We start from the raw sequence: 21,787 nt of genomic DNA, 5'->3' as shown, positions 1-21,787 counted from the left end.
TCTCATGTTTGTTGTGTTCCCAACTGAGTTCAGCAGTGTTGTTGTGGTGTGAAGGTTGTGCTGTCTGTCTGTCAGTGTTGCTCATGGTCCACCTTTCCTGTTGTGTTGTTTAATTGAAGTTGTTGTGTGTCCTTCTGTCTGTGATTGTTTGCAGGTTAGTCATTTGTTGCTGCAGTGGTGGGATGTTGTTGGCTGATTTTGCTCAGTTGTAGTTTGTTGGGTTAAGCTTGTTTTTCCGTCTTCTTTGCAGCTGTTTGTCTTCCTTTGCTCGTGTAGGTGTTCCCTTTTGGTGCTCTTGTTGGTTGCGCCTCTCTAACGGTGGCAGCCACTGTAGAAAGTGTAGGTGTGTAGAAGTGGCTGTGCTGATGCGGGGGAACGTTTGTTTGTTTCCAGGTCAGGGAAAGTCAGTGGAGATCTTTGGCCAAGGTGAATGTGCCATGTTGGTGATGTAGATGTTCTAACGTAAATGTTGGCTGCGTTAGTGTGGTTGAAGGGACACTCAGTGATTGTTGCAGTTCTGGTCATGGTGTCTGTTGTGCAGGACGTGGTGATGTTCCAAGAGTAAAGTTACTCATGTTGTGTGTGAGCGTCGCCTGTTTTTAGTGTTGGTCTTTTCTGTCAGTCGTTGGGTGTATTTGTGTGTTTTGCAGCTTCTTCGAGGGTGGTCCCTTCCTCCCTGGGTGAGAAGTGTCGTCCTGTGTGCAAGTGACAAAGTGTGTGCCTCCCATGTTGTGTTTGTGTTGCAGGTTGTGGGGGCCATGATGGAGTGAGGCAGCGAAGCACCTGAAACGCACAACCCAAAGGGTAAGAGTGTTTTTTGTTTACAGCACTTTGAGCAACTTGTGACCAACATGGACTCAGGAAACTAGTCTTGTGCACTCATTTGTGGGTGACCTTGTTTTTTTTTTTCACTTCCAGCACAAAAAGAAAAGTCAAATACACCCGGAGCGCCTGCAATTGTCCCAATGATTAGCTCGGCCAGTTGGTCAGCAGCTTGGGCTTCTGTGGCTTGTTGGTTCGATTCCTGTTCTTGACATTGTCTTTACAAGCCCAGTCCCAGAAGTGGAACCTCAAAAGGACTCCGAAAACCTTTGTTGGTACAGAAGGAGCATGTGGCGCAGAGGGTTCCTTCGTGGCCTTAAGTGTGTGTGCGCAAGTTGGCAATGGTGTGACTCCCGGTTCAAATCCTGTCCGTTCCAAACCACTGTTGGGTGATAGTTGAGTTGTCTCCTGTCCGTTCTCCGATACAGCTCAGGTACGCCTCCGGTACCTGAGTGGGCGGTCTCAGGTGTGAGAGCACCTGAGTGTGGCGAGGAGGTGGTAAGGGGGGGCGTCTGCCCCCCCCCCCGAGATTCGGTGAAATAGAAGGAAGGGGTTATATAAAAATTTTATTTCCAAGACCTCTTATTAACGATGACAATTCTGTTGTTATAAAGTTTTCTGTTAGGAACTCCATCAGAGACCTACCCAGCAAGTTATTAGTATCTAGTGTACCAAATATTTGTAAGGATGCAATAAAGTCTGAATATAGGCCAGGCAATCAGGTGTCAAAGTTTTGGAAATTTAATTTCAATGGCTTTTATATTTTCTGCCCATCTTCATAGAGATGCAAATACACCTGTTTAAAAATGAACTCCATCTGATAAGTATTGTAGTTTAATTTTTTTCTGTAACAATATGGTAATAAATGTTACTTCCAAAACCTCCAGACACTGGTTGTAATTGGTGTTTGTTTTGTTGTTGCAGGTTGTGGACGTGTTCCTGGCTCAAGTATGGAGTGTGCACAAAAATAAAATCAATAAAGGCAATTCTAACTTGGATCTGGTGTTGTATTTTTGTCTTTCTGAGAACTTTCCAAATGAGCTTTTCTTTCTTCTCTGGTATGTTGAAGTCGAGACATGTAGGACTGTCGTGTGCTGAAGTGAGTCTGAGGGAGTGAGGCTGCTCCAGCTGACAGTGGGTGAGTTCATGGTGTCAGGCAGAGACTGCTCATGAGTCAAGCACACAGAGGCCAGCTATTTTATTTATCTTTATTTCTGAGAACAGTACATAAACAACCATGTCAGAAATATGCTGGATGTAGCTCAAAGCTAACTTCCAGCTGTAGTCTTCACATTTAACAAATAAGTTTTGTAGGGTGTGTTTGTCAGGCTCTTTATTCGGAAAGCAATGGGCAAAACACTTTTGGAAAAACAGGGGTGATGGGACAGAGTAGGCTTTCCACCTAACCTGAAGTGTGAGAGACAAGACCAGGAAAGAGAAGGTGTGAAAGGAAAAGGCCGTTCTACTGATCCATCACTGCCAAAGTCACAGGAGAAAGGGCAGTGTTGAAGTGGAAGAAAAGAGGAGAGAAGGGAGAGGAAGATGGAAAGGACAGATAAGAAAGCTACAGTGCTTAAAGTAGGAAAATGACCACCAGGTAAAGCATTATCCATTTTCAAATTACTTTAGTATGCAAAGTCAGGAAGTTGTATGAAAACAAAGTTGCTGCAAAAAAAAAAAAAAAAAAAAACAAGTCAGTATTAAAGTATTTTGTCTTGTATGTATTAGGACCATTAAAGTCCAATTTAATATGTTAGACTGGAGGAAAGGAAATTGTCAATATGGGGAGATGAGGATAAATTATAAAAACAGAAGACTAGGAAGGATTAAAGTGTGTCAAAGGCAACAGAAAAGATGAGCTGCAAATAAAGACAATTGACAAAAAAGGACAAAGATGAAGGGGTGCTGTGTGAACAAGACAAGGATAAAAGGCAATGTGTGAAAGAATTAAAGGAGCAAAAGAGAAACAGACAAGTGCACAAGAGGAAACCAAATGTGAAAAATAAAGTTTGTAAGAGGAAATAGTCAAAGGAAAGAAACAGGAGAGTGTGGAAGAAGGACAGAAGTGAAACATTAAATACAGCAAAGAGAAAGTTAGCATTAAACAGAAATATGAAGGAATTAGTGGGAGTCACAAGGAATGAATGCAGGAAGAGGAAAGGAAACTAGTTAAAGTGGGGAGAGTGAGAATGCTGAGAAAGTTACCTTATGAAGGGAAAAGGGAAGTTATTAAATGCCCCCCCAAAAAAAAGAAAAAAGAAAAAAAAAAAGTGAAACCAAATACAAAATTCTATACAAATTACATGGATTAAGTGTCAAAGTGGGGAAAGGGACAAAGTGAGAACACGGACAAAGACAGGCAAAGAAAGTTGTGAAATAAACCAAGTGTGAGGAGAACATTGAAGTATGATAAAGACAGGTATATTTTCACTTTGCCCTTGCTCAGTATCCTCTTTGCTCTTACAGTCCCCCTAACTAAGACCTGAACACAAGTAAGCCTTGAAGTAATGGGGAAGAGGGAGGAGAAAAACCCACTATGCGAAGAGGAAACTGACTTCTGTGTCCTTTCTCTCCATTTTCAGAGTGTTACACCAGAAATAGTAACAGATCTCACACCAAAAGCTGCTTTACATTAGGTTTTTATTGTTTTCTGCAAATGCATTTCTGATTCTCAGACATTAACATTCATCACATCAGTTGGAGGGAAAAAAAAAAATTAAAGCCAAACATTCAAACTTAAAGAATTGTAGTACATTTTATTTTACTAAGATTATACTAAACATTTACAGCTCAAATTCCACAATAAAGTCCTCAAAGACTTACATCCAAATTAAACCAGTCAATACCACAAGATACACCTTACAATACAGCACATGTAAATAGGCAAATGAAATTATAAAAAAAAAAACAAAAAAAAAACAAAAACAAGGAAAAGCCAAACTTTCAAATTTAAAGACATTTAGTATAATTTTAGTAAACGAAATACACATTTACAGCTCAAATTCCACAATAGCATGAAATCCTCAAAGACTTACATCCACAAATTAAACAAACCAGTCAATACCACATAAAATACACTTTACAATACAATACATGTAAATAGGCAAATAAAATTAAATAAAAACTAAAAATAAAAAACACCCCCCAATTCAAATGGAGCTAAACACTGCACACAAGCAGTCGCGAGTTACAGTCCAAACGACCAACTAAAAAAAACAACCTCACTTAGCAATTACTGTCAGCATTAACCAGGCCAAAGAAAGCGACACGCCAACAACCAAACAATTCTAAAAAACACACCACAGGCAAATTAACGTAGGAGCGACACCACCATTTCACTGCCATCACATAATTAAGGAGGGGGAAAAAAGAAAGAAAAGAAAAAAAACTTGCATTTCTGCCTTGTACATACCCTACACATCAGAAGCAGGAGGAGCATCAGCAAGCTCATCAGCCAGGGGAGGAAGAGGAGGAGCAGCAGGATCAGGGAGAGTCTCTTCCATCTACAGGCCACTGAAAGGAGAAACAGCCATCCAAGGACACAAACAACTGCTTCTCATTGAATGACAACAGCAACTCACCACACCACCTGTTTTCTTCTGACAGCAGGCAGCTACAAGAGAACAAAACACTAAATGACAGTTGATTTGTCATGAGGGGGAGGGACACTTCCAACTCTGCAGCACTGCTCCTACACTTAGACAAAGACAGGGGAAAAAACAAAAACAAGCATGATAACATCCAAACACATTTACTGCACCACAAGTGACACCACTAGCTATGTGGCTAAAGAGGATGCATGCAGAGAGATGTGTGCAAACCTTCCAGCTCCAACTGCAGACAGGGAGACATGATGCTTCAATGGATCAAGCTCAGCTCCACGAACATGGAAATGAGACCAGAAAGAAGAGTAGTTAATGGACACAGAAACATTCTCTGCAACACAACCAAACCACAAACCAAAAGCAGACAAGCAACTAAACCACAACAGCCAAAGTTCACAACCACTGCATAGACTCATGCTCCAAACCTGAAGCCACAACCGTTAAACAACCAAGTCCCAAAGCACGCGCACACCATCCAAACTGACTGCAGAACCACAAGACCTCACCAGACCACACTACGCAACCACATATTACACTACAACCACTAGCGACGCATGTACAACCCCCCCCAAAACAAACAAAAAAATAAAAGAAATAAATTAAAATAATTTTTGCCTATTTACAACGTACAAAAAAAAAAATTTCACAGTTAATGTCAAAAGTTGATCAGTCCAACGACGTCACTGACGGGCCCCTTCCATCACACCGGTACTCTGCAAGGAGGAAGGACATTCATTACCTATCCAGTTACTGTAAAGAGTAATTCATTTATCAGCTACAGCACAATTGCTGCTTGTACATACCCTCAGCTGACCCTCGCTGCAGTCCCATGTGAGGTTGAACCTGAAAGAGAAAGGCTGCAGTAAATGGAACATAGTGGAAGGCGTTACCTGGTAAGTTACATAATGGCACCGACTCACCAAATAGCTTCCAGCGAAGCCATCCGTCCGTCCGTCGTGGACGAGCTGCACCCAGACAGGTCACTGATTACTGGCACCGGACATCATGCACTGCTTCCATGGAGGAACACCTGCACACACAACCCCTACAAGCAGTTACTGTCCAGAAGAAGGACAGTCAATAAATACTACACCCCCCCCCACAAACATACACAAAACAGAAGCCACGTGACGACCCATCACCAAATGAAAAGTGACAACCCACTGATGCAATAATATTACAGCAACAGTCATCTTGCAAACAAGTTCAAGCTCACCTGCTGGCACCACTGACCACGACGACTGCAGCGGCACAGATTCCACTTCAGGGTACAGCAACACAAGGTGGGCATTTACTGCACTGCTATTTCTGAGAATAAATGAGACTCTTATCTGAGTGGGAGGGGAGTCCTGGCCCAGCTTTGTCCCGTCAGAGAGTCTGCCCAACATCAGCACTGGCAGCACCTCCAACACAAAAAACAGTATAACAGCACAAGGTGGGAATCTGAACACCTCAACGTTGTATTAAATGTTCCCGCATAAAATTACGCCTTCCAGCAAACCCATCTTCAGACTGCTGATTGACGCCCCCTGCTGCTTCTTCTCCAGCACTAACAGACGGAAACAAGACAGTATTAAATAAAGCTCATGGGCACCATTTAAATTAATATGTATACTGTAATACTGTACCATCACACACACACAACAAAATCCAAACCCACCCCAAACCACAACAAACCAACGAGGCCAACGCGCAACACAAAATACACGCAAGTAGAAGAGTCAAGAAAGTCAAAGTCAAAGTCAAGTCGAGGCAGAAGTTCGGTATAAAAAAAACGGTATAAAAACCGAGCCGAAGGAAAGGACCGCACAACCAACACCCTCCCTCCAACAACGACCCGTCAAATTCAGTCCCGGCTTCTTCCCGAAAACTCAGACACATGATTTCATTACGACAATTACTTCAACAAATAGAGAAGTCGTCAGCCTCTTACCTGAGGGAGGGTCCAGGCCCAGGTGTGCCCCTGATGGGGGATTCATGGAAACAGCGCCAACATACATTACCATCAAAACATTGATCAGCTGACTGAATGCATTTAAAGTCAACTGATCCTCATGTTGAGTCGTCTGTTTTGTTTTACCATCGTATTGGCTTCTCAATACCTAAAGTAACCTGTAAAACAAACAAACAAAAAAGCTAATTAGTATTTGACATATTACACGCCAAACATTTCATTGTTCACTGAAGAGCGGCTACATGACGTCACTTCCTGTCTTCTTCCGCCTACCTGTTTGATTCCCGGACCACAAGCCTGAATCCGGATTATTTTTTATTTTATTTCTAAACAAACAGAGTTAAGACCAATCCACTGCTAATCGGAAACAGTGAGACAGGTGCCCGGTGAACCCCTCCGTGGTGCAGACAGCGCGAAAAGACAAACACTGAAACAACAGCCTCGAGACGAAAAGGAGCCCGACACAAACAAACATACAACCGATTAGCCTACCACACAACGCCGCGGTCACGGCTAAAGCTACCTGAAACTACACAAAGCCGACCTACCTGTCGTCCAGAAGCAGAGAGCCGAAGCGAGCGGACTGCTGGCTTATTCTGACTGAACCGAGCGCAGCGAAGCTCGGTCTGTTAAACAGGCCGTGACATCAGCGCTGATTCAATCCAGGTGAGCCTCATTGGCCCCGCCCCCTGCACACGACACCGCACGACACCGACGCAACATACGACGACACGCTTCTTCTTCTTCTTCTTCTTCTTCTTCTTCTTCTTCTTCTTCTTCTTCTTCTTCTTCTTCTTCTTCTTCTTCTTCTTCTTCTTCTTCTTCTTCTTCTTCTTCTTCTTCTTCTTCTTCTTCTTCTTCTTCTTCTTCTTCTTACCTTCCGGGTGCCGCAGCCAATCCCATCGGCCGAGGACGGCCATCACCTGGACAGCACCAACACACAGGGAGGGAATCAAACATCATCTCCGAACAGTGACTCACCCCGGACCGCATCGATAAATCACTGCTTTTCCCCGGACATTTATGAATTGATGACAATGTCCGGTTTTCCTTTTTTTTTTTAAAGTAATATCTTGCGAGGGTACTTTTTGTTCTTTTACATTACACTGAAAATTTTGTGAGAAATACTTTGTTAATGTTGTATTTTCTAATGCAGAAGAGGTGTTATTTAGAACATTATTTCATATAATTGTTTTTATTTATTTGTCCAGTAAGACTTGAAAAGAGAGCTATTATTTTACAATCTGATTTTTCTAGCACAGAAGAGACATTATTTCTATCATTATTTTATGCCAGAGATTTTACATATATATATTTACAATAAGGCATAATAAAGGATGTCCAGTAACCTCTGAAGAGCCTATCTGAATTTCTGTCTTTGAGAGATATTATTTTGTACAATAACAAAATATTCTATCCATACATATAAATGTTAAATATATTAAAATTATCATGAATCTTTGGGTAAACTACCAGTATCGTTTAAGTAGGCTGTCCTCTTTTTTGGAAATCAAACTATGGTATGGTCACTCTACTCACCACTGAGTTTTTTAAGACTAAATTGTGCGATGGCAGAGTGAGGAGCGTTAGCAAGTATAGTCATTAGCAAGTGTGTTTGTTTAGCTGGTGTGACGTGTAGTTTGTTTGCAGGTTGGTGAAGGGCTGCCTTGTGTGTGTGGCCCCCCCTTCTTTCCATGGGGTTTGTTTTTTCTCGTACTTGTCTTTCGTCTGCAGTGTGTTTCCTTCCCTTTGTGTTGTGTGTTTCGAGGGCTGTGGTTGGTGCTTTGTGTCATTTGAAGAGGTGAGTGTTTGGTGTTTACAGCACTTTGAGCAATATGTGTGGTGCTGTTGTAAGACAGACAGCATGACCTTGACTGTTTGTGTTGCTCATGGTCTATCTGACCTACTGTGTTTGTTTATTGGAAGCTGTATTTGGTGTCTTTCTCTTTCTGATGTCTGTCTGTGTGTGTTTCTTTGCGGGTGACAGAAAAACACAACAGTACGCAGAGAGGGAACACACTTACCATCACATCCAGACTGGGGAGACGGCTTCCTCCTGTCTTTCTCATGTTCGTTCTGTCTTTCTCTTGTTGTCTCGTATTCTGTCTTTCTCGTTGTGTAGTGTTCTCTCTCTTTCTTGACTTGAATGAGAGTCATCACTTTCCAGAGCCTGCCACAAACCAACAGAAGCCCAAACAGTCAGCCATCTGTCCAAGCTAATCGTTTTAATTGAACGAATCAAGGAGCTCCTGCCGTATTTAACTTCTCTTTTTGTGCTGGAAATGAAAGAAAATAAATGATTAGTGTCATCAGCTACCAGAGGCAGACTCAAACCTACAACCCACAGAAGCCCAAACGGTCAACCAGCTGACCGAGCTAAAGGTGGTGACCTTCCAAGGAGCTCCGGGCATATTTAACTTTTTCTTTTTTTTTTCTTTTTTTTTTAGACGTGAAAGAAAACAAGGGCTGAGTCTAATGAGTGTTAACAGAGGCAGACTCAAACCAACAACCCCCAGAAGTCCAAATGGTCAACCATCTGACTAAGCTAATGATTGTGACCATGCAGGGAGCTCCAGGCGTATTTAACTTTTCTTTTTGTTTTGGACATAAAAATTGAATGACAGCATTTAGACTCGAACCCTCGACCTCCAGGACTTTACCTGAGGTCCTTACAGGGTGAGCCACGGGGTCAGACAGGTGCTGACTGAATTTTGAGCCTTCCTATAATGTTTTTGTTCAATGAGCCTCCAAATTGACTGGCAGTGTCAAGAATCAAACTCTGGACCTGGTATCAGGTCTAGAAGACCAGGTGATGGTTTAGATAATGATGCTTTTGAAACTCACTCATAACCCCAAAACCTCAAAGGTGGCAAGGTGAATTCCTTCTTCTACTGACTGGTGGCTCAGGTGGTAAGAGCCCTCCTCATGTGTTTAGAGAACAGGGGTTCAAATCCTGTTCTTGACATTGTCTTTAAAAGCCCAGTACCAGAAGTGGAACCTCAAAAGGACTCCGAAAACCTTTGTTGGTACAGAAGGAGCATGTGGCGCAGAGGGTTCCTTCGTGGCCTTAAGTGTGTGTGCGCAAGTTGGCAATGGTGTGACTCCCGGTTCGAAACCACTGTTGGGTGATAGTGGCGTCGTCTCTGGTCCGTTCTCCGATACAGCTCAGGTACGCCTCCGGTACCTGAGTGGGTGGTCTCGGGTGTGGCGAGGAGGTGGTAAGGGGGGGCGTCTGCCCCCCCGAGATTTGGAGAAATAAAAGCAGGGTGTTATGCTAAAGTTTTATTTGCAAAACCTTGACGACAGCTATTAAGAACCCTTATGTAACATACTAAACGACAGGTTTCCTCACAGTTTCTCCATAAGATCAACATCATGCTTGGATAACAAAGAGAAAACAGTTCAGTTTTGGTTGTTGGACATAGAAACGAGGTCACCTCTGACTTCGTTGTCATCACACAATCTCCCCACAGGAGGGCTCCATTTCCCCATGCTCAGTAAAACTGAGTCTTTCACAGTCGAAAGAAATAAAGAACACTGACAGTTATTTATGTGACTTCCCTTACCAGGAAGAGAATCACAGTAAAGAGGGAGGAAACATTAAATCCACCATCAGATGATGTTTGTGGCTCTTTTTGTGGGAAAGCCCAAATAATGAAGCCGCTGGCACAGTCGAGCTGAGAGAGAAAATGTAAAGCAGCTTCTTCCAGAACCTGAGCAGGACCTGACCTCTGGACCAGAGACACCCCCTTTCTGAGAGTCCTTCACCACATCCAGGAGGATGGAGACCTTCCTCCCAGAACAGATTTAAGATGGACCAAAATGCTGGAAGGACTATTTATCCTTCCTTGACATCAAAAACTCACAGTTCCAGTACAGAAATCACACCATTTTATTTGGAGAGGGAACATTCTGTTATCTCAGGATTTTCCTCTGAGGCAGGAAACTGAAATCATCAGGAATAGAAAGATGGTTTTGAAGAGACAACATTTTTCTCCAAACTGCCTGTTGAGCAGTGAATGAAGGTTGAAGACAAGTTGCAGGTGGCCATTGTGTTGTTGTTTTTTAGAGGACTGAGTGTGCATCACGCTGTTCTCAGAAACATCCACACAGTGTCGCCATCGGATCAGACAAAATGAACCGAATCCAGCTCTGAGAGGGAACAACAGGATCTTCTGTTGTCGAACTCAAACTTCCAACTCAATTACTTTGATTTTTTCTTTTGGCTTCATCAGTTGATTTCACCGTTCAGCAAATTTGGTTGTAAAACTTTAAAGAAATAGAAACAAACGTGAACCTTTTAATTAGACATTTTAAATTTACTCAAGGCTTTTAAATGGCATAAAGACAAATACAATTTCATGATTTTTAAGTAAAGTTTTAGCATTGAACATAATTTTTACATTTTTAACTGACTTTTGTCTCTTATACTTTATTTTTTTCATCCTCAAAATGAAATATCTTAGCACGAGCTCACTCAACACCCAAGTCACTGCTGCAATGTGGCCCTTAACAGCATTACGCAGCACTGCAAACATCATGAAAGTAAATAAAACATTTCACGGACCATTGGTGTCTCTGGACCGAATCCCTTCTTCTCTCTGAAGATTGTTTGAATGGCTGAGCACCTCCATTTGTAAATCAGTGATACTGACTGGTTCTTTGACATGCAGCAGGTTTGCTGCTGCAGGTGCACTCTGGGAAATGTAGTTCTTTGAGATCCTATCCCGAAATTCAGCTCAACAATGAATTGATACAAGTTGTAGGTGACGCTGACTTCAACATTTCTCAGCAGGATTAGTTTTAAATGTGCTGTAGTTTCTTTCTCTGTGTATGTACACAAAGAAATTCTAATTGATCATTTGGCGACATTTTGCAATCTAAGATTAAAGGAAGGTATTCATGAATGTAAAGTCAAATCTGATTCAATCTGATTCAGTTTACATTTTAGAGCACTTGTCGACATACAAGTGTTCTCAGAGGTGTGAAAATGTCATTTTAAAACACGGCTGTCTGATTCAAAGCTTCAGAGAATATCTGGTCTTTGGACTGTTGAGTTGCTGATAAAATGTCCTTGACCAGAATCACATGAAATGAAAAAATATTTTGCAGAGACGGCTTTGTGAGATTCAAGGCCAGCCAGATAAAGGAAAGACACACAGGTTTCCCCTGGCAGAACATGATTTGTTTAGTGGGAAAACAGGTGCGAGATACAGTTGTAGTCTAGAAATGAATGTTTTGAGCTTAAACCTTTTTATGAGGTAAAACATTTTGTACATTTGGTGGAGTCAACTGAAAGGATGACCTCAAAATACAGTGAAGTGAATTTAAAATACCTCATATGAGGCACTAACCAACAGAACATATTCTATGTTCTGTGCAGCACATGAATATAATGCATGCAGTGTGGACTAGTGGACTAGTGGGCCTTTGCTAAAACTATAACCATCTATAACCTATGTGTTGTGTGAAATGTCTACAAAAAAAAGCCAAACTTTGCATTTGCAACTTCTTTGTGTTGTGAAGACTGGCTGTCATCTGCTGCAGTAATGGCGTCCTGCGCTGCTCTCATCCTGGGTCTATTTTGGTTCGACAGTCTGGTCCAGCCCTGCAGGGGAGAGGAGCTGTACAGAGAGCGGATCCTGGAGGAGCTACCTGTGGCCACGACCCAGAGTCCTGATGTGGCAAAAGGAAGGCGCATGCATCGGCAGATTCCCAGGACTAGCAGAACAGCGTGGGTAAAACATCAAAGTGATCCAGACCAGGGAATATCTCAAATTATTCTCTTTCCTAATTCTGGTGAGCAACATTGTTTTTTTTTTTTTAAGATCTTCGAATTCAAGATACTGAAGACAGTATCTTGAATTTTTGATGACTTCCCAAAGGTCACACAGACTGGCTCCTCTCGAAAACAGCAGAGGGTTAGAAATGATTAAGGGTTAGCATAAAAGTAACAAAGCTTCCTGACCTCTCCTCATTCTTATTTTGACAGACTCATCTTGTGCCAGATTTGACTCAGCAACTGGAGAAACCAGTGAAAGACACTTCATGTATTACTTTCAACCCTCTGCGAGGAAGCAGAGGACCTTGGTCACATCTGCCCACTTCTGGTTCTTTGGTGGTGAAGCTGCTCCACTGAACAGCTCTGCCCAGCTCTTCATTCTCACTCCAGCACGCCAGCTTGTCCGGGCAGCGCAGGCTCCGTCAAAGATGAGCTCAGACGGATGGATCACCTTTTCTCTGGATCGGCGCCTGCTGGCGTCTGTGGCCGAGGGCCCCTTCCTCCTCCAGGTCCGCTGTCCGATCTGTCGGTGCCAAAACGAACCAGACAAGACTCCTTTCCTTCACATCCACGCTCAGCCTCGTCTTCCAGTCCGGTCACCCCGTCATGCCCCGGCGTCCATCCCCTGGTCTCCCTCTGCCCTTGATCTGCTCCAGCGCCCTTCCCAGGACAGGCCACAGCACGGCGACTGCCGCAGGGAAGCCGTCGAAATCAGCTTCGAGGAGCTCGGCTGGGATAACTGGATTGTCCATCCAAAAGTGCTCACTTTCTACTACTGCCGTGGGAACTGCTCGGCCACGGATCGGACCAGCACAGCACTGGGGTTGACTCAGTGCTGTGCTCCTGTCCCGGGCACCATGAAATCCCTGAGGGTCACCACGACATCTGATGGCGGACATTCATTCAAGTATGAGACTTTGCCCAACATCATACCTGGAGCATGCGCTTGTATCTAAGTGTGAAAACACGTCACCCTGCAACAGTAAATGTGTAAAAAATTAAATATGATGACGCTGTTCAGCAGAAAATGTACACAGTAATGAGGCCAATTTAAGTCTAACAAAAAAAGATCCTTTACTCGGGCCAGTGCACGTCAACCACACTAAAACCTTACAATTATGGTTAAATGTCAACGATAATGTTAGCACCAACGTATAATTTTTTGCATGTGTGGGTGCAGCCTCCTTTTCCCTTTAAACGTTGATTTCTGTAAACAATATTTTCCTTTTATCCTTTTTACTTTTCCATTGCATGCATCTTTTGCAGCACTGCTGGATTTCAATTCAATTTTTATCTATGGAGTATTTACAGAAACTAAAGTATAACCCTTTCCTCCAGTCCTTTTTTTGTCATTTCACTTAAGTTTCTTGCATTCACCGTATTTATTTTGCGATAACTGAAGTAAAATTAAAGCGCCGTTGGATGGATTTGACTTTGGTGGGAGTCTTACCTTCAGGGGGCAGTGCAGGCCTACTTTTAAACTGCAGAAGCACCTTCACCGACCTACAGTTATACCTATGATAAAATAGATTAATTGTCTCGCACTGTATTAATTCCAAAAGTTAATTTCTAAGCTCCTGATTGGTGTTCTGTTCCCCCATTTCAATAAAACTATTTCAGTTTGGCCTCAAGAGTCAAGCATTGTGACAAAAACATCTTGTTCAAATATATTTATTTACTCAGAAAAAATATTCTCTACAGTTACAAAAACTACAAAACTTGCAATAGGAGGAAAAAAAAAAAAAGTACCATAGTCAAACTGGAATGTCGTACCTTGGGAGAAGTGGACGTGAGATGATTATGAGAAGACAGCATCAAACAGCTTCTTTGGCAAACTGCAGCTTAAGTTTTCCAGCCTCAGATTAAAAAAAAAAACCAAAAAAAAAAAAACCGACATGCTGTATGAATGCTAATATAAACACTGATGAAAGCTATTGATCCAAAGTCTGACGGCGAACTGATGAGTATGTGTTTACATGGTGCCGAGCAGTGTCTCAGCGGCTGACAGTCATTCTTTCCTCAGTTGGGTTTTTTTTTTTTTGTTTTGCCTTTTTTTTTCCATGATGCACAAAAGGATCCATGTTTCTGCACCAGGGAGGAGTAGTGGTGCATGTCAAGGATGGAAAATGTGTGTCACCACAGAAGAATGTAAATTTCAAAAAAGACAAGGATGGAGTTTCATTGTTGACAGCAGCCGAGAAGACAGATGTTTCCAGCTGGTTAGTGAAAAACTACAAAACAAACCCCCCCCACCCCACACAAAAAAAAGAACGAAAAAAAGAATATATATATATATATATATAGATTATTATTATTTTTTTTTAAACAAACATGATTCATTTTTATATTACATAATTTAGGGAAACGAGGGGTTCGGGGTCCAACATCAAGTACCTACGTCAAATCAAACAAGTGGGATTTCTGATGCCAACATAAAAAAGTAACTAATCTGTAGTTTTGGTCAAGTGATGGCTTTTAAAAAAAAAAAAAAAAAAGTACTGTAAAAGAAAGTATTTTAAATGAAATGATTGTTCAGATAAATTCCTCCTCACATTTGTCGATACAGCATTCAAGCATTTTCCAGGTAAAACATTTTGGATGACTGGAGTTGATATATAGGCTTCAAATATCTGTCAAACACTTGTGGAATAGTTAGTTCTGGCTGACATGGGGGGGGAAGAGGAAGAAAAAAAAAAAGAAAAAAAAAATACTTCAGCTGTTTAAATCAAACATGACTCGTCCTGCACAGGTTGCGCTTGCTGCACACGTTCCAGAAAGGCATAACCCAAGGTTGTGTTGTTTGAGATTCTGTCTGAGGCCAACAAGCTTCGACAAAAGGAGACATTACCATTTGACAACTTTCTTTTTTCTTTTTAAAGGGAGAGAGAGCCTCTCTTTTGTGAAGACAGAAAAAACAAACCAAAAAAAAAAAAAAAAACTGAGCCAGAAGTTTGAAGCTTAAGCAACCCTTTAAACTGTGATATGGATGAGGATTATTGATGGCCACAAAAATGCACTGAGTGGGCTAAAGAAGGTGTGGGGTGTCGACATGGTTTTAGCTCAAGGCACAGTGAAGGTTTGGACTTAGGTCAGCAAGCAGAAACTCTATATTTGGCAGGCATTCAAGTTTAGAGTCGTGGAGATGAACCATTTGTCACAACACAGCTTGGTCAGCATTTTTTTCCTCGACTGACCCCTAATACTGAAAGGCTCATCTCTCATCCACACACGCATACAAACACACTCATACACGCTTTGGTCTCCCTCAGTGGTCTGACTGCATTCCCATATGTGCTTCCCTCATGGGTTTAAGGCCAGTAGGAATGGAAGTACCGACGTTTGTGGCAGGAAGCACGCTCAGGCATGTATTCCTACATGAGAGGAGACAAAACAGGACAATTCAGCATGAGCGTTCGTTAAAATCTGCATTTTTAAAGAAGATTTTTTTTCCTCCATTGTTCATGTTTGGCTGACTTGAATTCCACATAAATTGTGGGAAGTAAGAAACTTGTAAAAGTCCAAAATAAAGCTGGAACCATTATTCAACCGACAGTATTAGACAGTGCTGCAGCCTTCATGCAGACATGGTATTTTACAGTCCTAATTAATCTGTGATATCCAGCAGAGGGAAACTGGAATCCTTCAGGACTGAGAAGCTGTTGCCTTTGTTCTTAAATTATTAAGTTCATTTTCTGTTCAGCCAGCACATTAATCAATACATTTCCATTTCGTTACCTTTATCGCTCGCCTCTCCTTGCTTTTCATGAGCAAAGTTGAGGCGATTCTGCTCAGCAGCCACCTGTGCGGCCGTGTTGACCTCAGGGCTGCTGCTTCGTGAGGGGCTTCCCTCGTCTGCCTGGTAGGCCAGGTCGAGGTGCTGCTGGGCCAGCTTCAAGTGCCGCCTCAATCGCTCCAGCTCCCTGGACGACGGCCCCTCATCCCCAAAACTATCCCTCCCAGAGTCGGCCATTGGTGAACCCCTCAGGCCTTTTAGTTTCTCCTTCTTCATGGTGGCGTGGTATCCTGGTGGAGCTGTTGGCATGGAGCGTGAGGAGGCTGGCTGCAGCGGGGCTCGTGCGTTGTTGGTGGCTCGTCTGCGGAAGGTGTCACGGACACCTCCGATCCCCAAATGGAGGATTTCCAGGACAGTGAGGAGCAGGCAGAGGAAAGACACCACGTACATCACCAGCAGAAAGATGGTCTTCTCTGTGGGGCGGGACACAAAGCAGTCCACGGTGTGGGGGCACGGTGAGCGGGTGCAGACGTAGGATGGGATCACCTCGAAACCGTAGAGGACATACTGGCCAAAAAGAAAGGCGATCTCGAAGGCAGAGCGCCACAGCAGTTGGCACACGTAGACTTTCATCAGGCCGTCACGCTGAATCCGCCTCCGACCGTCATGCTTCTTCTCCGAGCCTTGAAAACAGAACACCGATTAGAATCCGCTTTCAGAAACAACCCGATAAGAGCATCAAACGGTTCTGTGCCTGACATACTTCTGCCCTACTTTTTTCTGCTTTGTCGGGCTTGTCTTGCTCAATCTCTTCTGCGATCATTGGGTCCTCCTCTCCATTGTCCTCTGCCTCCTCATAGTCTCGGACAGCTCCGCGGCTGACGATGGGCATCCTCTTCTTCTTCCGCGTCTGACTGGGCAGGTACTCGCCGTCATCCATGCGGGCAATTTTGTGCATGGCGAAGCCCAGGTACATGATAGTTGGAGTCGTGATCATGATAACCTGGATAACACACACAACACCAAGACTGGAAATAAACACTGCAGCCAACCTTTGATTATTCATCAAAACCTGAAATGTTGCTCACCTGAAAGATCCAGAATCGGACGTGTGAGAGCGGTGCAAACGCATCGTAGCACACGTTCTCACATCCAGGTTGTTGCGTGTTGCAGACAAATTTACTCTGTTCATCGTAGTAGATGGTTTCACCCCCGACGGCTGTCAGCACGATGCGGAAGATGATGAGCACCGTAAGCCAGATCTTGCCCACGAAGGTGGAGTGGTTGGAGATCTCATCCAGCAGACGAGTTAGGAAGCTCCAACTCATGGTGCCAAGGTGACCGGGAGCTAGATCGGCTCTGAGGGAGGACCGAGAGGGAAAACGCCGACATGATGACTAATCAAATATGGGTTCGCCGTGTGAGCCATCACTCTTCTTTTAAAATTGCAGCACATTTTTATTATTCTAACCTGAATAATTTGGAGATGAGGTTGTTGGTTGGAAGACAATGAGAGAAAAGACATTTGTTCCCAGCTTGACTTAAATAGCCGTCACTGGACAAAGTGTACACATGCAACCAACTGCGGTTTACACATTGACAGAGTAATTAAAGAATGCGTGTGTTTGCATACAAGTATTCTGGGTGAGCAGTAAACACAGCCTATCAGCTTATCAGCTGGCAAGTTGCTGCTGGCTGCATTTGGCTTTGCAGTCTCGTATCCTGATACTATGATACTGAAGAACTGAATGGAGACAGGAATCCATTTCCTTTCACACTGCAAAAATAAGCCATTTAAATTCATAAAACTAAAACCGCACCACCTCACATCGCAGCAAAAATGGCGTGACAAACAAATTTGGGCTGGTCAAAGTGGATCCGTGTTTTGTCAAGAGTAGATAAAGGTTCAACAAGCTTTTTTGATCACTCCAATTTAAAATTCACGCTTTGGAAGAATCACTCACTTTAAAACCAGCAGGAAAAAAAATTAAAAATAAAAAATGACAAAGCATTTCATGAGTCACTGCAGAATTTTTGTGGTCATTACAAGCACCTATAGACACGTCAGCCAGGATTACTGCCTGATGTTCAGGCCCTCACTTGCCGGGTTACTCATCAATTCCTTTACAAAATCCTCCCTCAGTACTGGGACCTTCAGAAGCTGAAAAATGTTGCCTGACTTGCCTCGGCCTGACCAGAGAAATAGCCCACCTTAAAAAAAAAGAAACAAAAAAAAAAAAACAGCATGTTGAGGTCCTGGAGCCCACTATACAATCTGAAGCTGTAAACACATGTTACAAGTTTTGGTTAGATCCAGACAGTCAAAATTATGGACCTTGAAAACACTTTGATTCAGATCCCAAGTATTTTAAGAGTTTCAGACACTAAATATAGAACTAAATCACACTTCATAAAAAACACAAGACTCATCTACTACAGTCAGTAAAACCATTCTGTGCCTGTTAAATGCAGATTTTTGTTTATGGGAATAGTTAAGGTGAGACAACTACCCCGAAAAAGTACAGCTTCAAGGTGACATCTGTTTTATCTGTTTTACTCCCACCCTACAATTACAACCCCCACCAATTATTAGCTCTCTTCTATCTCTTTTTTTTTTTTTTGTTGTCAGAAATTCAATCATGGCTGTCCCTTTAATCATCACATAACCCAGTTGTCAGCGCGTTTGGTTTCAGAAGAAGAAGGGGGAAGAAGAAGAGAAAAAAAAAAAAAAAAAAAACCCTCTGCGATTTGATATTCAGCTCTCTCCGGCTCCAGCTGTGAGGAAACTTTTGAGGACACAAACCGTAATGCAAAACAGTGACCAAAAGCGTCAGGAAGAAATGAAGCATTATCATCGTCATGAACCCACATCCTAACCACAAACGGCCATCTAATAATAGTGTCGTGTTTAAAAAAAATAAAATAAAATAAAAACAAGGGGGGGCTGGCTGATGTTTGAATGTCACCTCTGAAGGCTACTACATCTGTTTATCACACTTAACTGCGTGCTTATCACTGCGCCAAAGTCACCTGTATGAGGTTTACTGAAGCTTACTGTACTCTCCAAGTTGCAAATAAGCCGTTTAAATAAATCCACATTGCATCTTAGTGCATAACAACAAACAAAGCCAATCCAAAAGCCCGACTGTCACAGCCAGGCTGGTAAATTTCTTAGTAGAGGGTGACATTTAAAAAAAATATTAAGACACCCAGCTATTTTTTTTTATTTATATCTTTTTTGAAGCTACTGTTCCCTGTGATATAAACTTGTAGAGCAGGTGTCGGGGCTACATTAAAGGGTTTCCAACCATGCAGGGCCGAACAGCAAGAGTAACGGCTACTTCTCAGAAGTTTTCTCTCTCCAGCCACAGCAACAGACTAAACTTACTCAGATGAAAACCTTCAGCGGCCCTTGTTAACAAGCTGTAAATTCTCACTGCTCTCTGAATAAACACAACAAAAGAAGCTCACCATCCAACAATGTATTTGACATGGACAAACTGGCACTCCTGTAAGAAAATGCAAACATCTCACGCAGCTTTTAAACAGAAGCTCATTTGCTCATGCGGGCTAAAGCCAGCTCAACTGATTTAATGGCTTTTCTGCTTCAGGAGCCACTTTGAGAAGGAAAAGGGGGTGGGTGGAGAGTTTTTGGGCAAAGGATCTGGACAAAGCCAAGGCGAGTTAACATTCCTGCCTAACCAAATGCAGCAAGCTGGATTTTTAGGGTTCAGGGAGCAGACAAAGGGCACATAAAATCCCCCATGCAGCCTGATCAGCAAGAGGAGGAAACAGCATCTACATGTCATTCACTCATGTGCTGTCCACATGAAAAAATAAATACTCCTGCAAATATGAAAAGCATCCAGTGGAGGGGGGGGGGGCACTTCATCCACTAAATACTTTCCCCCTTTTGTATTAAACAAGGAGAAGCTGAAAGGAGGTTGAAGAGCTTCTCCGTCAAGTCTATGAACTCTCTGCTGAGTCAGACTCAAGTGTTTTGGAAATTGTGGCATTTCTGAAAAGTGACAAAGTTTCGCCAAGTTTCACTGTGGAAACACAAGTGCGGTGAATTAGGGGAAAAAAAATATCAAGCCATCATTTTTAAGAGCCTGACTGGATTAGTCAGAAGTGAAAACCAGCGTTGGTGGAGAGTTAATCATAAAAAAAAAAAAAAGGAGGGGGGGATGACTGATGTCCACAGTCCGATGTGGCACTTTCTCTACCTCCGGTGCTGCTGAATTAGCCCACGTTGGCACTTTAATCAAAAAGCACAGAATTGGATGACACTAACAATTACTTTTAGAAAATTTTGGTTGCTTAGACTCGAGTCTGGCGAAAATAGACGACTCACCGCTGTCCCGTAAGACTCAAAGCTCGTGACGCGGAACCCGATCGGCGGATAACAACTAAAAACGGCGCTCAGAGTGAATAAAAGCTGGAAAAGCTGAAGGAGTAAAACTAAAAAGCGTGTGCTGAAGATGCTCCCCGGCTCCCGGACACCCACCTTCAGCGCTTCGGTCCGCGCGTCTGCTCTCGCCGCACTTAATTGCTCGACCAGGTTTTCCTAATTAAGTGCGCGCTCCCGTCCGCTTCGACGTGCGTTCGCGTCGGAGGCAGCCGTCAGTCTGGACCCGTCCAGCCCGTGTTGACCCCATGTGTAGGGGTCCCGAACAAGAGGACTGCAGAGAAAGGCTCTCCGATCCCCTCAGGCTCCTGGCTGCCCCCCCCTTCCTCCTCCTCCTCCTCCTCCTCCTCCATTCAGAGGAGGCCCCTCGCCTGAAACCTGAGATCCACGACCGACTACCGTTCGGCCCTCACCACAAAGGACTACAGGGAGCCCATTATTCCCTCCATAATAATAATAATAACAATGAGAATAACAATATGTTGATGATGCTTTGAGTGTTACTTCAACCTCTATTGGGGCTTTATAGGAAGATAGAACCAACATGAGGTCCAATAAAACCAGTTTACTTGTGCTCCTCTCTGTAGCTCTATTCCCTTCATCATCATCGTCATTAATAGAGCTATTATTATTATTATTGTTCGTAATAGTATTAAAGTATAATCATGTTTCCTATTATAATGTCTTTTTAGTTCATAATAGGAGTAGATTCAGTTTCGTTGTGATGCGGATGTTCGATTTCTTCCTGTCGATGATGTTTAAGCTTTAAACTGCATCTAAAAACTAAAAACTATTGTGTGCAACCTAAGAAATATCAAGTTTTTATAGTAAAATCAACTCACCATGTAACAGCAGTTACCTGGCTGTTTAGCTGTGGATTTGGACCAATCAGAGCTGAGCTTAATTGCCAGATTTTCTTGCCTCCATTAGCTCTAGCCAAGGAGCCAGGAGCTCCTCCAATCAGACTTCAATGGACAGGCCCCGCCCACAATGGTAGCAGCCAATCAGACTTGGGTGAACGCACCAATATCAACGCAAGGAAGGCGTGGCGACATCAGGTTAATTGGTAGGCGGGGCCGAGCAGGTCTTCAGGTACTTCAGCAGGTGCAGCCAATCACGGTTTAGGGACGGCCCATCTTCAAAAAAGATTAAGTGCTAAAAACACAGCAAAGAGCTCAATTCAAAGGTTACTCCTGGACTTTAATGTTCGCCCAGCATACATACAAAGCACCTATGAGCAAAAGAAAGTTTCCTTTCACTTAATTGAGACCATCCACACGTCTGTGTGCAACCCAGAATTTTTGAAATTCGGTGAGCCAAGTTGACATGAAGCTGATGAAAGTAATACATGATCCTCCTCATTTGGGTTAATTATGAAATCTTGCATTGTTTCTACAGAGCCACACACGATACGCAACTGTTTTCAAACTCCATCATGTTGCTCAAACTGGTCTTGATGTGTGAGCTTTGTAGAAAGCCCCTC

At 43.0% G+C, this 21,787-nt stretch overlaps 2 protein-coding genes and 1 long non-coding RNA gene across 7 annotated transcripts; 1 reads left to right on the top strand and 2 right to left on the bottom strand.

Moving 5' to 3' along the window:
- Positions 1-3,451: 3,451 nt before the first annotated feature.
- Positions 3,452-7,187, bottom strand: LOC115054024 (uncharacterized). 4 transcript variants are annotated; one of them, XR_003841572.1, is made up of 4 exons: positions 6,930-7,187; positions 5,231-6,539; positions 4,644-5,140; positions 3,452-4,518 (listed from the first exon to the last, which is right to left on the bottom strand). It is a non-coding gene; the product is annotated as an uncharacterized LOC115054024 (long non-coding RNA). The 4 variants fall into 4 exon arrangements; XR_003841571.1 differs by having other exon boundaries at positions 3,452-4,513; positions 6,930-7,186; XR_003841570.1 differs by having other exon boundaries at positions 3,452-5,140; positions 5,231-5,976; positions 6,361-6,539; positions 6,930-7,184.
- Positions 7,188-8,150: 963 nt separating this feature from the next.
- Positions 8,151-13,119, top strand: inha (inhibin subunit alpha). Of its 2 annotated transcripts, XM_029522021.1 has the most exons (3): positions 8,151-8,182; positions 11,978-12,115; positions 12,374-13,119. In XM_029522021.1, the coding sequence occupies exons 2-3, from the start codon at positions 12,061-12,063 to the stop codon at positions 13,117-13,119; spliced, it is 801 nt and encodes a 266-aa protein (XP_029377881.1). In that variant the 5' UTR covers positions 8,151-8,182; positions 11,978-12,060. The 2 variants fall into 2 exon arrangements, with proteins under 2 accessions (XP_029377881.1, XP_029377871.1); XM_029522011.1 differs by lacking the exon at positions 8,151-8,182 and having other exon boundaries at positions 11,931-12,180.
- Positions 13,120-14,156: 1,037 nt separating this feature from the next.
- LOC115054471 (gap junction gamma-1 protein-like) lies at positions 14,157-20,604 on the bottom strand. The gene is made up of 5 exons (XM_029519718.1): positions 20,404-20,604; positions 16,985-17,255; positions 16,671-16,899; positions 15,899-16,579; positions 14,157-15,534 (listed from the first exon to the last, which is right to left on the bottom strand). The coding sequence occupies exons 2-5, from the start codon at positions 17,222-17,224 to the stop codon at positions 15,521-15,523; spliced, it is 1,164 nt and encodes a 387-aa protein (XP_029375578.1). The 5' UTR covers positions 17,225-17,255; positions 20,404-20,604; the 3' UTR covers positions 14,157-15,520.
- Positions 20,605-21,787: the final 1,183 nt, after the last annotated feature.

The sequence above is a fragment of the Echeneis naucrates genome, chromosome 2, assembly GCF_900963305.1.
Source record: "Echeneis naucrates chromosome 2, fEcheNa1.1, whole genome shotgun sequence".
Classification (NCBI taxonomy): Eukaryota; Metazoa; Chordata; class Actinopteri; order Carangiformes; family Echeneidae; genus Echeneis; species Echeneis naucrates.
The sequence above is the reverse complement of the archived record's forward strand: the minus strand, read 5'-3'. Positions and strand labels throughout refer to the sequence as shown.

What these genes read in the sequence shown, in the direction of transcription:
- inha (XM_029522011.1), top strand. Translation starts at nt 11,931, where the DNA reads ATGGCGTCCTGCGCTGCTCTCATCCTGGGTCTATTTTGGTTCGACAGT. An exon ending in TATTCTCTTTCCTAATTCTG is followed by an intron (nt 12,181 to 12,373) that starts GTGAGCAACATT and finishes TTATTTTGACAG; the next exon opens with ACTCATCTTGTGCCAGATTT.
- LOC115054471 (XM_029519718.1), bottom strand. Translation starts at nt 17,224, where the DNA reads ATGAGTTGGAGCTTCCTAACTCGTCTGCTGGATGAGATCTCCAACCAC. An exon ending in TCCGATTCTGGATCTTTCAG is followed by an intron (nt 16,900 to 16,984) that starts GTGAGCAACATT and finishes TGTGTTATCCAG; the next exon opens with GTTATCATGATCACGACTCC. An exon ending in GCCCGACAAAGCAGAAAAAA is followed by an intron (nt 16,580 to 16,670) that starts GTAGGGCAGAAG and finishes TCTGTTTTCAAG; the next exon opens with GCTCGGAGAAGAAGCATGAC.